The 17,661-nt window shown below is 41.7% G+C and overlaps 1 protein-coding gene across 3 annotated transcripts in view; it reads right to left on the bottom strand.

Annotated features, from left to right (window-relative positions):
- The window catches only part of ctbp2l (C-terminal binding protein 2, like), a 92,557-nt gene that overhangs the window by 42,705 nt on the left and 32,191 nt on the right, over positions 1-17,661 (bottom strand). For all 3 annotated transcript variants that reach the window (XM_072372978.1, XM_072372981.1, XM_072372979.1), the window contains exon 2: positions 8,680-8,886. In XM_072372978.1, the coding sequence (XP_072229079.1) occupies positions 8,680-8,737 (58 nt within the window). In that variant the 5' untranslated portion in view covers positions 8,738-8,886. The remainder of the gene's footprint in view (positions 1-8,679; positions 8,887-17,661) is intronic.

Here is a 17,661-nt window from a genome sequence, read left to right as displayed (position 1 = left end):
TGTGAAATGAAGCTTATCCAAGATGTTACCACTGAGAGATAGCTGCCTGTGTTAACTTGCTGTGACAAGAGTAATGGGAAAAGTGGCAGGAGAAGAAGAAGGGCCCTTTAATAAGTGTTTGATAAGGAGAAAGACTGCCAGTCGTGACTTCACCTCTATGACGGACAAAGATAGGACGAGGAAACAGAGGATGGGGATGAAGGGAACGCACTAACTGGACTGTGACAACTAGATGGCTCCACGCCTGTTTCTCTTCTGTGCCTTGCCTGTGTCTGCCAAAAAGGAATGTGGGTTTACGAGAGGCTTTATTTATTTTTATTTTTTTCCCCCACCGTGTCTGCAGTGACATCATCGGGATGCTTCTAAAGTTAAGACGCTGAGACAGCGTGACTGAGATGGGCTAAATTTATTACCGCTTAGGACTGACAGGAGGCTGCTACTGTCTTTTAGTGTGATGTCTCACTGTGTCAAGTCACTGAGGGAAACGCTACGAGCAGCTTACTTTCATCTCAGCATTCAGTGATGCAATGAATAATATAAAAAACAATAAGCAGATTAAAAAAAGAATATCAGAATGGGAGGATGTTAAGTTTGTCAAACAAAAAGAAACTTTCCAGAAGCAGTCAGCTGTACAACATACCATCAGTCACTGTGTTGTATCACTATGGTGACCACAGACAACTCTTTTAATAAGCACTTTCCAGGGTTGTGCATCGCTTAGCATCGATTCCTGACAAGGTATTAATAACAACAATAAACACCTCAAGTACAGCCGGGCAAGTGTTGCTAAAACTGAAACGGGGCATGTCATATCACCCAACATGCAAATTACAGTATTTCCTACAATTCATAAGCAGAAGGAGCCTCGTCTTGTCTCCATTCTCTGACATGCCTCTCCTCAGGGCTGCTCCATAATTAACTGAGCATGCCATTCAACACTCATCAAGCAACGGGGATCTTGTATTTGCTGGTATGAATAATATAATATAAGCTCACACTCTGGATATCGATGCCAACACCTGGCATCCTCGCACACAAACACTCACACAGCTCTGCGTAAGGCCTCTAGGTACAATGTGCTGAACAGACGTCCAGCAACAGTCATGCCTTTGGAGCAATCTGGCCATCTTTCTAGGGCACAGGACGCTAACGGCAGGACTTGGCAGGCAGCATGGGCAGAGATAGCTGCAGAATGATTTAGATAGCGGCAAATCTACAACTGCTGATCCATTAAACTTTCATGGGGACTTCATAAATTAAAACCGTGACTGCAAAAACTTGAAAATTCTTCTCAATCGCCTTGATTGTACAGTATATTAAAGTTTTAAGGAGCCTCGGGGCCCTTCGTCACTGGAACACAAGCAAAGGGAGGAAGGAGGGGTGACGAAGAAAGAAAAACACATGGTACCAATTCTGATCCGATGGCCTTCGGACGGTTTACATCTGCTGTGTTATCAAGACTGTCCTCCGCCCCCTTGCCACCCCACATCTCTGCAGCGTATCACACAGCATGTCACACATTTGCATGACTGGGAGGAGCGTGGGGAAGTGCGAGAGCTGCTACAGGGCAGGACCTCTTGTAGACTTGAAAAGCAAGCGCATAGAGTTTTGTCTTCCGTTTTAACAGTCCATCTTTGCCTCGTGTGCAGCCCCGCGCTCTGCCTGCCTATCATTATCAAGCCAGTGGCCCATACTGCATCACAGATGGGACAGACAGAAGGGAGAGACGACAGCCCGCTTGCTTTTTGGAGAGATGAGGAGTGTGCAGCTGAGTGAGAGAAGAGGGAGGGAAGGAGAATACGAGGGAGAGGAGAAAGGACGGAGCAGAAAATGTAATTTGCCTCCACCTCACTGATAAAATGGAGTTTAAAGATCAGCTCCAGAGTGGTTATAAGTAGATATATAGTCAGGAATAACTGTTGCACACTGAACTCTATGAAAAATTCTGTATGGCATTTATAAACCCCTCCTGTGGTGTTGTTGCTTTACAAAAGGTCAGCATTTCCTTTGGCACCTATTATTTCACGATAGATTTATTTCATACAACAGTATAAACACTGATTAATGAGTTTTCTTAATGGTGCTCTAAGCCGAGCAGCTGTGCAATCCCCTGATAAAACACCTACATAACAAAGAGTCTGAACCAAGGAGCAATCCGATTTTCTGATTTAGAAATAAGATTAAATAATGCCAAAACTCAGAGAATGATTTGATGTCCGTACTCTTTGCATGACAGTTTCTCTTTACCAGAGTTGCACTGAATTCTGAAAGATAATCAGTTTTTTGAGTCCACATGAGCACAGAAGCACAGAGCTATCCCCACTTGCCAGTTAGAGAATATAAATTAAAAGCTCAATTAAAACTAAAGCCACAGGGCCAGTGCTAATTTCTACACTCGACAACATATGAAAGCCTCATCAAAAATCCTAATAAAACACCAAGAAATCTAATATCCACTAGACAATATGAAGCCAAATCCATGATGCTAATTTTCTTAAAATTCTGACAAACTACAGGAATCTTGATAGAAAAGTAACAGATAACAGATAGTAGGATTTTTACGGTCAAACTCCGTTTTAATGAGATTATGGTGTTTAGACTGCTGTAATCTGTGCGAGTTTCTGTTTAGAGTTTACAGAAGAAACATGTAGTTACAAATCAGCTATCGCTAAATATACATCAATATGATCCCGGCCAAAGCAACCCTGACTTAGCAGGACACAAACCTCCGGTGATGTTGTAAGGCAGGACTGGGTAATGCCTTAACAATTTCTAAGCAGCTGACATCAGTCCAACAATCTGCCCTTGCAGATTTATTCCAGGTGTGTGTCCTGTAGTCTCAGGGGAGTTTCCGCATGCCCACACAGCACTTTTAGCAAATGCAATAGTGAGAGTTTATTGTGGGGGAAAAAAAACATAAAACATTTATTTTGGTTTATTTTGGTTTTAAGATTGACGAAGTTGGCAAACTGCAGGAGCAAAATCAAGCCAGATGTGTCTGATGAAGGATGCCGCTGCTTGCAGCTCCCTGCAGCAGCAAGTTACTTTACTCCTTCGAGCAAACTATTCGAAGAGCGCAGCACGGGTTAATCATTCAGCAAGTTGGATTTTCAAATCAATAAATAAGATAGATAAATGAACCAAAATTGAACAAAAGAATAAATCCTAACCACCGATTGACAAAACCAACTACAAAAGCAGAAACGGATGTATCCACCCAGAAATCCAAGCTGAACTTATTGTGTCTCATCACTAGGAAACTGGATCGTTGCAGGGTGGGGCCTCCTTAGATCACGCTGGTTGCAGCGTATCCTGTGGATGTGAGGCTGACGTGTGTCAAAGCAACATCCAAATGATGCCAAGTTTTCCCAGCAGAGCGCTGCATGGCAACAAGATGATCAATATTATTCACATCACCTGTCAGTGGCTGAAATGTTGCAGCTGATCAATTAATCACCGGCAGACAGAACATATGAATAACAAACTACCAGTGTTTTGGTTTGCCACTAATACAGATAAATCATACTCCTTATTATAGCAGCATAGAGTGTCATCGTGTTGCACAGGACGACTAAATGCAGATGTTGATTAAAACATTATCTGACTAGATTAGAGCAACTCTAATCTAACCCGGAGGGAGGAGAGGATTGCAGTCTACAAGCAAATGGAAAAAAAAAAACAATCTTAACAAAGAAAAGAAAACATGGATCAGGAGGAGAACTGCCCTCCCTTCCAGCCACTCGGCCCAGTGCTGCAGAATGATAAACATTGGTTCGGCTCAAATTAAGATGGGAACATAAAAGGACCTGAGGCTGAGCGGAGTACGGGCCACAGCAGATCACTCCTCATCTCTTCAGATGACAGAAATGAATCCCTCCACCCCTGAGAAAGAGAGACAGAAAGCCTCTCTCTTTTCCTGATAACGCTGAATTAAAGCTGACGCTTCCCAGGCACTCCTTTGATTAAGCTAACTAACATCTTCTGATGAAAACATTCCCAACCAGCCCCTGCCTCCTTATTTGCAGACAGGCCAGATTATGTTAAATACATATCAAGGACTTTAATGGCTTAATCAGCCTTGTCATCTAGCCTCCGCGCATTCTGAAATAGTTCATTTGTGATCCCGCTGCCATAAATGTTCATATTAAAACAGCCAAAATGAATAAATTGGGCATTGGTATAACTCAGATAAACTCAGTTTACACCTTGCATGGTGCTGGAAACTATCTTGGATGACAAGAGCTGTATTTCATTGTTGGGGAAGACAATAAGAACAAAGACAAAGTCTCTGTTGGACAGTGCAGCGGCACTGCGGTCTCAGCAGAGGGGTTTGAAAGGGAAAATTGCAGGTTTTCACTTGAAAAAGACTTACTAGCGATAGCACGAATCGCGGCTTCATGTGGTCTGCCAACTGCCAGCCTGGTTGAAGTGTGAACCTGGATTAAGATGAGTTGCTCGGGAGAGTAGCCAAATGGATCTTGTGAAGATTTTACCTGCATGTGAAACCTAAAGCAGGGGCTTGCTTAATGTGCCTTTTCCCTTTGCTCTGAAAGACAATCGCCATGGCAGCCTTATCACACCGCTACATGCAATCACAGGGCCAACTCTGCCTGGTCATAGGCTCAGGCATAAATCACAAAACACAAGCCGTCCCCCCCCCCCCTCCCTTAACACGTTCACGATGGTGGCCACATGACTGATTTACTGATCCTATATGATGGCCATCTGGAGAACCCGAGTGTGTTGTTTCTAAACATGCAAATGCATGCGAGGGAGCGATTCACAGTCCATGCTGGAAAAAGTATGTGACCCTCTGAGCGAACAAATGCTCCAAAAGCGACTGAGAGTCAGGTCTACCGGTTAATAAGATCGAGCTAGAACGACAAATATTGAAAGAGGTGAGGATTAATAAAGTTCAAATGATACATCTCATCGTTTTTGCCAGTAAATGAACCTCTCGTGTCTTTGAAATTGCTTAAATATGAGTCTACATCTTCTCTATTAAATGTCCTGAAATCTATGAACATTCTAAGCAAGTCCCGCCCACATATTCACCTGCCAGCAGCTGACAATGGCGCCCCCTGTCTCTGCAATGATAGATTCTAATATTTATGCATTTCAGCCAAACATTTACAGATCCAGAGTGATATTACTGTATGCTCAATGAAGCCCAGTTATATAAAAAAAGTTAGAAATAGATAATTGAGTGAGTTACAAGAAAGCCTGCATGCTTTTGGGAGTATGATATTGATTATGAGAATGATACTGGTAACATTATCCTTTTCTAGGCTTTTAACTATTCATTTGCTGCTTGTTCCAGGAGCCATGCTAACTCAGAGCTGCTAGGGAGCGCAGGGCTAGCACCCGGAGCTTCACCTGGATGAGAAGCATCCAACGACATCCAACAAATTCCACCGGCTTTTTTTTTTAAGACTGGCAGGTAAAGCAAACGTCTGAAGAATTCTGCAGTTCTCTTACTTTTTCCAGCCAGTGCTGTGACTCTGTGTGTTTAGTAAAGACACGATAAGTGAAAGTGTTTGCATGTTGTTAGTTAGTCTGACTGTTGGTCTGCAACTAAGACTCAGGTGAGGATAATGTGCTATGAAACATAACTGCTTTTACAGCTCGCTTTTAAACCCAAATCATTTTTAAATGATGTTGCTAAATGGCCTTCAGTGATCTCCTGTCACTGAGATGTAATGGTGCTGTGTCGTTTTACACTTTTCTGCAGTTCTACATACTCAGCGATTTGTCAACGACTGAAATTATAGATTCAGAAAAAGTGGAAAATGCTTTTTTATTGAGATGATTGAATTTGCTATCATATCAGTCCATTTAGAGCAATGCTACTGCCAGCAGCAGGAAGAGGACTGCTGTTCTGGCTTTCTCAGAATCTGATCACCAGCACCTCGAATGGGGCGCAGTTCTACAGGAGGTTGTGTTCCACACCATTTCTTAATGGGTCCGGTCACTATAGGAGCCTGTGCAGGTTGCCTGGCAACTAGTCCTGGCCAATAAACAGCCAGGAGCTTTAGAGATTCTGGAATTTGTTCTGGTCAGAGCCAGTGTCGTTCTCTCTTTATCTTAAGGTAAGCAAACCTCATATGTACCGCAGTGATTGTAGAGGCCAACCAATATGGGTTTTCAGTGGCTAGAGGCGATTATTTTGAATAATCGGGCTGTCCGGTGGCCACTATAAAATTACCACATGTGAATAAATGCAACAATTTTATTAGAAGACCGCGCCGCAGATGTGTCGACACCATTTTCTTTTCTTTACGAAGCTCATGAATCAGCTGAAAACATCTCCGATCATCTCAAAATGACAAAATCAGCCCAAATATCAGCCAAATGGCAACAAACCCCTGAAGAGGAGGTTTATTCCTAATTTCTAGGTGTAATTGAAAAGTTAACAAAACAGAAAAAAAACGAGATGTTAAGGAAAGGCTTATCAGAAGAATGTCCTATTTATCTTAACATTGTCCTCTAAAGAGTCCCAGTTTCTTCATATGTATATAAAAATAAAAAGTGTCTACAGCCCTGGCAGGAGCCCATGAGCCTGTAACAGGAAGTGTGGCATGTGCCCTTCACTCCAAGTGCAAAACACTGAGGTGCTTACATCACGCAACAAAACAAATATGCTGGCACTGGGGGTAATGGTGCATCTAGCTTCATTTTCCAGCACTGCAGTCATGTCTGCCTCTCCCTGCAATGAATCCAGGAGGGCGCAGCAGCTTAACAAGCCTCTTGGGGACCCAGACAGCAGAAAGAGGATGATTTTACCTCAGGACACAGTCTGACAGACATGCACAAACACACATGCTGGGCAGAGTCAAACAAGTGGGTTTCAAAATGTACATTCGCATGGCTTCAAACACAGTTTAAAACACCCACACAAAGACTCATACTTCTTGCTGCCTGTTCTGACTTTGAAGCGATGTGCGCAGCGGGAGGGGGGGTCCTGTTCTGTGTTATGGCCCTAAGTACAACACCATCGCTCTTTAATCCACAACCTAAAGCCTTGTAATCATCGCTGTTCGTGATAGAAAAAAAAAAAAAAAAGGATGGAAACCATTCAGTGCCTGCAGTAATCTTCAGAGCTTCTCCAAAAAACCCCCAGAAGAGAGTCATGTGAGAGTCTTCACACACAAACAAACCACAGCTTTAACAGAGGCCAGAGTGAAACAGTAATTTGATTTACATCCGCCGGATGACTGCTTGCTGCCTAGGTCAACATTTATACACTGCAGTATCTGACGTGCTGCCTGCCAGCAGAAAATTACAGCGATCGATGAGTATTGATCACCAACAGGTGTTACGGTAGTGCAAATAACCTCAATGGAAGGTTGGCTAAGGGATATATACCGGTCTGAAGCAATGTCAGAAAAAATAAGACCCAAGAAAAACAGGGTTCAGGATTTCTATTGCAAAATAACGCAATATAAGAGTCCCCTGATCAAAATTTCTGCAACAGTGACGAAATACTTTCTCTGAAAGGCTAAAAATGTAAGTAAGATTAGTAAAATATATATATATATATTAGGAAAAGGAGCAAAATGTAAAACTTTATGCACATCGAGATGTTTGAGCCGTCGGGTCAATTTTACAAAGACATCAGACGGTTGGCTTGTTAGAGCTACTGCACAACTTGTTCACCGAGACTATTAGGAGTGGCCAAAGCTTTGCAAATACTCTGTTCAAACATGGTCCCCATCAATCAGCAGCCACAGGTTCCTTTAAGCAGCCACCTGGCAATGTGAAAACTGCAATAATTTGTGCCCACAAAGCATGAGAAGGCTTAAAGGAAAGAAAAAAGCACAAAAGAAGCATTTTCAGGTAGCAAAGTTTTAGAAAATATCTGGGAAAGGACAATGAACCGTTTAGTTCCAGAAGACCAAGAAACCCTGCACAAATATGACATCTCTGGAGGAGTCAATCCTCCATAGCATTTCATTCACAGGTTAAATCAGAACATTGAGGCCAAAGTTGGCAAAGATATGTTTGAAGAAAAAGAGGGTGCAGAATATATTTCCACTGGGACAGCACAGGTTGCACACCTGATGTGACCTTGTGTTGCAGCCGCTGACAAAGAGCACCCTTCACAGGTTAAGAGAGGAATAGATTCAATGAAAAATAAGACTATTTGGGAAGAGGGCCTCTACAACAGGACAATAAACGTCAGGATGGGGCACAAGCTGAAGGTTGCATCACGGTTCTGAAAGCCCTGACCTAAACATCATCAAACATTTGCACATCCCAAAAGAGCAGTTCTATTTGCAGGAGGAATACGCAAAAATCTCTTAAACAAGAGCTGAAAGACTCCACCGGCTACAAAAAGAATTTACAAGCTGCAAAACTTGCCAAAGGGTTGTTAAAAGTGACGATGCCCAAACTCCAGCCCCTGGCCTTCACTCAAGGAATTTTGGCTCAAATGACAATCCAAACTATTCTGCTCACAACTCAGACCAAGGTTAATTCATTGAGTTGCTTTTCAATCTTCCAGAGCAGAAAAAAAAGAAACAAATCACAGATCAGTTGATAATAATCTGAGGAAAATGGCTTAAAAGACTGCAGCTCCAAACACAAAGAATCAGAATCACACCGAGTTCACAAATAATTAACTGTAAAGTAGAAAATGTGTGATCTGTAAATGTTGGAAATGGACAGGCGTAGCTTTACCTTCGCAGATCCGGTCCAATCGCTGTCTCTTCACTTTGTGTTTGTCAGTCAGGGACATGGCGTCAAACACAGCACGTCACAGGACGGCAAGGGACGGCTCGGCACAGCGGGGAACCTCTCCTCCTCAGCCACAAATACTGACAAGGTTCAGACTCCTAGTGCACTGTCAGCACTGCTCCCCGGGGCATACCGCCTCGGCACATACACCTACAAAAAAAGCCACAAAGATGCTCGGTTAAACAGACACGCACACGCATTCTGTAAATACACACAATGTTGTTGTAAAAGCACAACAAATCTCTGACTCGGAAAGCACTAAAGAGTCCCTGACAACAAAGTCTCTGTGCCTCTTGCCTCACAAAGAGCTGCAGGCAACAGATATACAGGAAATCACTGAATCGCGCACAGTCTCACACACACGCAGTCAGACACTCTTGGTGACAAAGTGCTCCATTTGCTCTAAGAAGTGACAAAACTTCTGTGCTCTAAAAGCTCCACTTTTCTCCTGTTTGAAGCCTGTTTTTTCATTCTCTGACAAATCCATCTAAAGCTCCATCTTACTCTTCACTTATCAAATCCTTTCCTTTTTCTTTCAGCCCTGAAAGCCGAAACAAAGCGAGCGCAGGAGTACTTATTAATGTGACAAAAGCTAATGTGAAGAAAGCTGGTAAGATTTGGGGGGGGGGGGGGTTCATCATCTGATAAAATCAAGCTCTACAAATGAAGCCGGATTGGTGTGTAATGACACAGTCAGGCCAATAGAGGGTAGTTCACATCTATTCAGATGGGGGGAAATTATCTTAGTTGATATACACTTCAATACAATATTGTAAAGTCAAATCTTTACATTCCCATTTCTAATACAAGGACTGGCTAGTGAAAACTGTAAAGCACTGTTCTTGCTCACCCTCTTAACCTCTGAACCTGGATTTGGACATGCAGCTAAAGTCACATTTGCTATTTCAGATTCAGAGCAGTCTGAAAATTTGTATTCGTCTGGAAAAGTTATCCAACAAAGCCCTCAATTCAGCATGGCTGTCAGACACTCGTGCAGCTATTTGTACAATTGCATCTTTGTTAAAGAGAAAACAGAGGAGTATGCATTTCTTCACTGGCAGTACATAAAGAGCAAAGATCAGCATCTAAGTGAATTACAATAAAATTACTGCTCTCGCTCAGGAAACTCGTTCTCCACATTTTGCTCATCCAGAACCAGAGCCCGTAGCGCCTCGCCTCTCCTCTCAGAAACTGCTGAGATAACAAAAGCATCTCTCTCTCGCTCTCTTTGTCAGAAAGAATCAAGGCAAAGTCATTACTTAAAAACTTCATCTGTCCTTTGAGATGAGAATTTCACACAAGATTCAAAAAGCGGAAGGACAAGAGGAGATCAACATCGCTCCCTGTTTCTGTCAGTGACAAATCAAAGGGTTATTATGGATGAGAGGCGACCAGGGCTTCAGTCTTCACTGTAATTTGTCAGAATTTACCTGTCAAGTCTGAAGCTCAAAGCTAGTGTGGGTGGTGGCGAGATTTGACATTATCAGGACACCTCAGCATATCTAGGGCCACAGTCGCCACTCACTCTGTGAAGTATGAAGCGTATGAGCGCTCTCAGGAAAAAGCCTCTCAATTCCATTAAGGAGTACGTTGCCATCAACCTTTTTTAAAGTTACAGATTTTAAAATAACATTAAAAGCCAAGTAGCTTTAACCCATCAAAGCAGGGACAAGTTTTCCATGGTGCCTGGATCTCGTGGGTTGCATCAGGGGACTTTTGGCACATCAAACCAATGCTCCATCGGACTAGTAGGAAGAAGTAGTAGGAATCTTTCTTGAGCTCCTCCAGGCGTTTCTGAGCAGTTTTTGTTCAGTTGTGAGGTGAATTGTCCTGCAGGGGGAGGCTGCTGCCATCAGGAAGTACGGTTGCCATGGGGTTGTGTGCTTGGTATGCTGCAGTGCTTAGATGGGTGCTGTCAAAGAGTAACGTCCAGGACAGAAAGTGCAATGTGACGAGATGGTGAATGTTATTCCCATCATCTGTCAGTGTTTTTTGTGTTGGGACTGATCAGTCAAGTCTCACGTACAGGAACTGTTTTAAGGGGCTTCATACAACTCCCCTTAAACATCTTTTGATGGGAAAAACAAATCAAAAGCACTTTTAAAAAGAAACAGATGAATGACTGCTGAGCCAGCAGGGAGATATTTAATGGGTTATGTTCTTGATTAATTATGTGATTAGGGATCTGCTGTGTTTTCCATACCAAAAGAAGAGTGATTTTGACAAAAGGAAGCCAAACATAAGGTTACTTCCAGGGTGTCTTTCCAACAATGCAGCATTCTGGCTCCAGGATGTTAACTGCCGCTGAACAGCCTCACCCTGTTACTCGATTCATTTCAGTCGTCTCTCAGTTACTCCTCCTCCCTTTTCATCTGTCCATCTCTCTGTAGTGCAGCTCCCTCTGAGGTCTCTCACACAGAGTCATCAATCAGCAGGCCCTCTTCCAGAGCCCTCCACTTATGTGTGTGCGTCTGAGTCTGCGTAACATGAAGAGTGAGAGTGTGTGAGAGTGTGGGAGGTGGAGAAAGAGAGTGCTCACCCACACAGAGGCCAAACCTTCCCGAGTCTTATGCCCATTCTCCTCCCCTCTTTTTCTGTTGGGCTCCGTACTTCAGTTAGCAACAAGCAAAGTGCTCTCAAAACTTAGGAAAAAAATCCCTTCACGACTTTCAACAATGCAACCCAGAATAATCCCAGTTGTCTTGCTGAACACATGACAGAGGGCACAGTTTCATCAAAGCGTAAAAGGAAAACTTAAACAAAGCTGGTTGTGCGGCCAGCAGAGCTTGAAAGGGTATTTAAAACAGGGATTTTGCACTCTCAATCCAAACACAAAGGTCACACACATGAATCTTAATATTTAAGAGGCATTACAAGTCAGATGATCGATAAAAGTCCCTGCCCACGTGGCCGCAGCTCACTGAAAGAGTAACATTTGTGCGCAAGAGGCAGAGACAATAAATGTAGGAATCCATATCTGTGACGGCCGGCTCTGTCTCCCAAGGATGGCTCTGCTGTGAGCACAATCCCACTCCACAAACTCTGCTCAATGTCAGCAACACAGAGATCACTGTCCGAGTATGGAGCGTAGAGGAGGGGGAAGGGCAGTCGGTAAGTGGGGGTTTCGAACGCAGCAGAGCAGAGACACATACACACAAAAGCAGGAGCTACATTACTGCTGAAATGATTTGGGAAAGGAGATTGATCAGTGACAAATGGAGAAATCTTTAAAATGTATTCAGCCCTCTTACTTCATGCACACTTGCAAAAATGTATAAAACGTGTCTTTGTGTGACTCATTGTGGATTGATGGGGAATTGCAATTATGCCCATTAAGAATGATATGAGCGATCGAAGAAAGTGCACAAAAAGACAGGAGGTCTGAATAGTTTCAGAAAAGAAAATGATGGTTATTTGTCTTCTTACTGGGAGTTGAAGAGAATATCAATAAAAAAAAATCGTATGTATGGTCAGTATGAATAAAGACTGAGCTTGGTCAGCCAATTAAAAAAAAAAAACTTCTTTAAGTGGCGTGAAGAGACTTAACTATCAACGCACATATGAAGAGATGGCATTGATCTTCTCACATGTCTCATAGTAACTAAATAAGAACATTTCCCAAATACACACAAACCACACAAAAACAGGCCCTGGTGAGAAATAATCTTTTGAACAAATCTTAATTACTTTCCCGTTTCAGACTTTCCATCCCTTGTGCAGCTAATTTGACCAAGTAAAAGCTGTGTCTGACTGCTCAAACAGTCTGTTCAGTGAGTGGCAGAATGAGCAAGGAAAAGGACAGCTGGCAAGAGAATGATTCTAAGTGAGTGATAGGAGAAAAGAAAAAATGGGAAGACTGCAAAGTTCCAATACTGCCTGCACCCTGGTCAAGTATTTCTAACCCGAGCTTTAACATTAAAGCACCAGACTTCATACTTACACAGAAACCGTTTCAGCCAACTTTTAATAGAAAAGTGGGTATAAAGATCTTCACATAAACATGAAGTAATAATACAAACATGTAGCTACAGTGATGAAGCAACCACTCTGTCTCATGGCATGAGTGTTCCATGACCTTAAACAAATTATAACTCAGATATGCCAGAGATTAATGATCATTTCATGATGTAAAGCTGATCACATAATCTCACAACTTCTTTCCTTCTGCTGTTGCCTAGCAACTAACGCAATTTTCCCTGTTCGTTCAGTTGCTTCTTTGAGCCATTTACCAATTATATAATTTTCCTCTTAATTCTTCTTTCCATTTTTCTTTCATCCACAAAACTAGAGAATCAATTAAGTGTGACTTAAACTTACCACTTTATTTATCAATTATCAGTATGACAAGGCTGTTGGTTATACTGTGGCATTTTTAGTGCAAATGACTTAAGGTGAATTCTGCTCTTCCAAAAGCTGCTATTTAACTGAGCTAACGATTGTATGTTCTAGTTTGGATGATCAGGGAGAATTTCTGAAATGCGAACCAAGCCATTGTTGCTCAGAAACAGGACAAAAGAACTTAAAAACTTTTGTAGCAGGTATGTTAAAATGTAGTGACAAATAAATAACTGCCTGATGCAAAAGTGACACACACCTCATATAGCCAATATAGCTTTTGCCTGAGTCACAGTGAAATTTTTGAGGTTGAGTTGTTTCGATGGCAAAAATTTGCTCTTCAGGGGTCCAAGCATTGAGCAGAGGTTAACTTTGGACAGTCATCAGAATTTTTTCCCCGATTCTGAGATTGCATTGGCCGTTTCTTACTGCAGGTTCCAAGCTGGATATCTCTGTTGCCCAGAAACAGCCTGGAACACACCTTCTGTTCACGGTGTTTACAAGAGAGACTGTAGACCCTCTTCCCCAAAACGTAGCCATGTGGTGTTTGTTCATCCAGGCAGACGCTGCCAATAATTAGGTTCAAATATGCAACCTCTAACTGTTGTGAGAGGGTTAAAAATGGCGTTATGACAGTACTGTCAAACTACTCCATCCAGCTTTATGCCGACTTTGTGGCTTCTTAAACTACAGACTTGAGGATGATATCTGCTCTGGTGTGGAAACATTCATATAAGTCATAATTCCCTTCTGCCACTTGCAGGGGCGATACTTTTAAGGTCATCATTATGAGCTGTATTGAGGGGGGCGTATGAAAAAAACAGTCATACACACAGTGTAAGCTATATATAAAGTAGCCTCTGTGGTATGGAGGATGCTTGGTTGGTCAATTAATTATTATTAATTCATCAATAAAAACATCAATATACATCCAAGTCTTTCATTGGTAACGGCTTCTCAATTATTTGCTTTCATTCGGTTTTGAACCATTATTGAGACAAAGGAAGATCATTTCACTTTGTGGGCTCGTTACTGGCTTTCCATCCTAACATCATACCGATTAAATAATTCATTTTAAAAAGCATGAGAAGAGGAATTCATACATTAATAAAAAATAATCATTGGCCATTGCCTGGTTTCCATCTGCACCCATGATTATGAGAATGTCAATACATCTGTGATAGCATCTTCATGTAATGCAAGGAAATGTAATGACACTGCTGCTGTCACAATGCATCTTCCAGAGAATTGTCTCTGTGATTAATTGACTTTGCTGAAATAAGAAAATAATCTGGTTTTGTAAACAGAGAGCGTATGAGCAAAGCCCCTCAGTGACTTTTACAAGGCAGCAGTAATTTCTCACTTTATCAGAGCCATTTTGAGATGGAGCAGGGGGCGTGTGGGGAATCCTGATCTTGAGCACTGAGCAAGCTTTTGCACTTACAGAATCACTTCTGACACAGATACACGTGTGTGATTCGTAAAAATCCTTCAAAACAGAACAGAGAAGCCAGTTTGTTTGGTTTAAATGAGATGGAAATGTGTTTGGACAGGTGTTAAAAAGCCAAACAGGAGGCTTGGACTCTAAGAGATAGACTGTGGATGGGTTTGGGAGATTGAATAATTAAAAAGGTCAGGCTACCTGCCTGCTGTGTGTCGCTTCACATATGCAGGCGACCACACACACAGTTCTAAAAGAGGCGCAATGCTCACTGGGGCAAAGACTGAGAAGAGACATCATTTGGGGGAATAATCATTTTCCCTCGAACACAGTGTAGTTTGTGAACTAATTGGGTGAATCCATAATTAATTTGCTGACATTAAGCCTTGGGGTCTGCTCCAGCAAGACTTGACTTTCTAAGGATGTGAAGCAGTGCTAGCAAAGCCAAGGGCTCACGGCTGAAAGGGAGGCTTTTGTTCTGACGCTTCACACTGCTGTTTCTGACACTTTTTACATCTAACAGCATCGCATTTCCACATGTCAGTTATTTTCAGAATACTGCAGGGATTCATTTATTGAGGATTTTCCCAATGAAACATTTGAGTGACGCATAAATCCAGAAAATCCACACTCAACATGTTTTCAATCCACATCAAAAACACAACAAAGCTAGGGTTTATTTCTCATATCCTCAGGGAAGACAAACATCAATGCCAAGAGACATAAAGAGAGACCTTTCCAGCATTTATAAGACATTTACAGCTGATCCCATGTTATGAACACACATTAGCACTTGAACCACCTGGAAACGCTGCGGGCAAAACCACAATTTGTAATTTCTTGATAAAAATAACCTAATTTTGTTTTGTGTTCACTTTTGTTTGGTGAGCCAGAGACCAGAAAAGTAGGACACTAATTTCCATTTCAAACAGTGTTCAATAATGACGCTCTGACACCATTTTTAGCCACACCTGTTGCACACAGGGTAGCTGTGAAGTTAAAAAGACAGTATTATTACAAATATGATTTGTAATAATTTCCTCAAACAAAAAGAGACTGTTTTTTTAGTCTAATTTGCCATCATTTGTCAGAAATAGGGCTGTGCAGCTGAACAAAGTCTTTAAAAGACTTTTGCCTTCATAAATAAACAGATTAAGGCAATCAGCATGCCACTTTGCACTGAAATTCTTGTTTTGTCTTGCTTTATAAATCCAGGGTTGAGCTTTGCTGTGCAACTAATTAGTTACTAGTTATGTCGTCAAAAGAGAAATCCATTACCGTTTAGCTTTTCCCATATCTGTCTGTGCTGGTCGTTGGCCTAGGACAAGAAAGAAAGAAAAGAAAAAAACTTTGGATGCTCAGTAGGAAGCCAGTCCTGCTCATGTCAGAGTGTAGCGTGTTGGAAATTGTGCGTCTGAAGAGTTCCACTGGCCCACTGCAGGCTAACATACTTCTATTGGCATTTGAAAATGTTGGCTTCCAGATCATGTAACAAGAGAAAAGCAAGCTGCAGACTAACTGGTAAGCTTGCATACTTAGGCCATATAGTGACAGGCAGGGCCTGCTTTGACCGTCTTATAAAGAAGTAAAGTGCTGATTCATTAATCTATTGGCACCAGCGTACAGAAACGCTCCTAAAATGCTCCAAAATTCCATCCTTTAGTTTCTTGTTGTAGAAACAGTAAAGCGCAAGTGTATATTAATCCAGCCAATACAAATGAAAACAAATAGCTTTAATTCCCATATGTTTCTGTTTCTTTTGTTGGACGGCTAGAACGTGTCCAAAATCCTAACTGAAAATCAGTCTATGAAGACTATGTGACAACTCACGGTGTCTTAAAGCCCTCCGAGATTGCCAATCTTCTCTAATAAAATCTTGATTTTATAACCACAGCCTCATTGAACAGAATTACCATTCAGGTAACTTAAAGACAACACTAGTGCAGTGAATTCAGCTAAATTCAAACGGACAACAACCTCCCGTCTTGGTTGTTCTTTTCCACCATCCCAAAGCTCTGCACCCATTGGACATCATTTTTAGCATATATTCTGCATGTATACTGGGACACAGTATACTGGGTTGCACATGCAACCCCAGTGCCTGCTTTTACGTTCACGAAATGCATGTCGTTTCCAATTCAGTGAGCAACTGTGGGAAATCTTTCATATCTCAATACAATCGTGATTACGATTTTTGCCACGATCGAGCCGCTGTGGTGAGAAATCTCGCAGATCTGAGTGATAAATGGCGCAAATTTCCCTCTTGAGCTTCTGCACATTCAGTCGAATTTCTAAATAAATTTCATTTAGTAGAAGACTGCGGAGACTTGGCACACATTTGTGCTCTGAGCATGTTAGAATCGAGTTCATTTGTACATTTGTTTAGTAATTATGATGAAAAATGTTCAATAGCCGCTGTGGGTTTTAATAGAACATCATAATTTGACTCGCAGCCCAAATCTCCAAAATTTATAATGATGTAGGATTAAATGGTGGAACTATTATGCATGTGGATTTTCTTGAAATTTATTATGCAGCTACAAATCCTTCTATTGACCAAAGTCACTTCCAGGCAATGTAACCACAAGTGGAAACAACACTGAAAGCATATTTTATCATCAATGTCCATGGAAAAAAATAAAAAAAATTAATGGAGAACCTTGAATCTTTTCTAGAAAAACAGAGCCTTGACTTATTGTAGATGATGAACAAGTGTTCACACGCTGGCAGTCTGAAGCAATAAGCTGCATCTGTGTTGAAAGGACAGTCAGAAAAAGTCAGATGATCTACAGTTCCTTTTCTTTTGGTAAGTTGCTAAAAAAATGTCTCCTTCACTGAAGATCTTTCAATGAGCTGTCAAATACACTGCAGGAGGATCTGCAGACTTTATTTATCTTAGTTTCTATCCCAGTTGATGCGACAGCCACTTTGAATTTGGATGTAATATCTCAATCTGACTTCTGTGGGATTCCTCTCCAAAGCTGTAAAAACATAAGACACTTGCTTTAAGAAATACTTGGATAACTTATGCAGCTCCCTCTCCTGATTTAATTTCCCACTGGAGCTTGACAGGAAAATTGTGCGAAGAGACAACTGTTAAAAGTTATCTGACAGTGTGCAGCAGGGATCCGCCAAGCAATCTCCATCCC

This window comes from Leuresthes tenuis, unplaced genomic scaffold (assembly GCF_036924035.1).
Source record: "Leuresthes tenuis unplaced genomic scaffold, fLeuTen1.0.hap1 SCAF_20, whole genome shotgun sequence".
NCBI classification, from domain to species: Eukaryota; Metazoa; Chordata; class Actinopteri; order Atheriniformes; family Atherinopsidae; genus Leuresthes; species Leuresthes tenuis.
The sequence above is the reverse complement of the archived record's forward strand: the minus strand, read 5'-3'. Positions and strand labels throughout refer to the sequence as shown.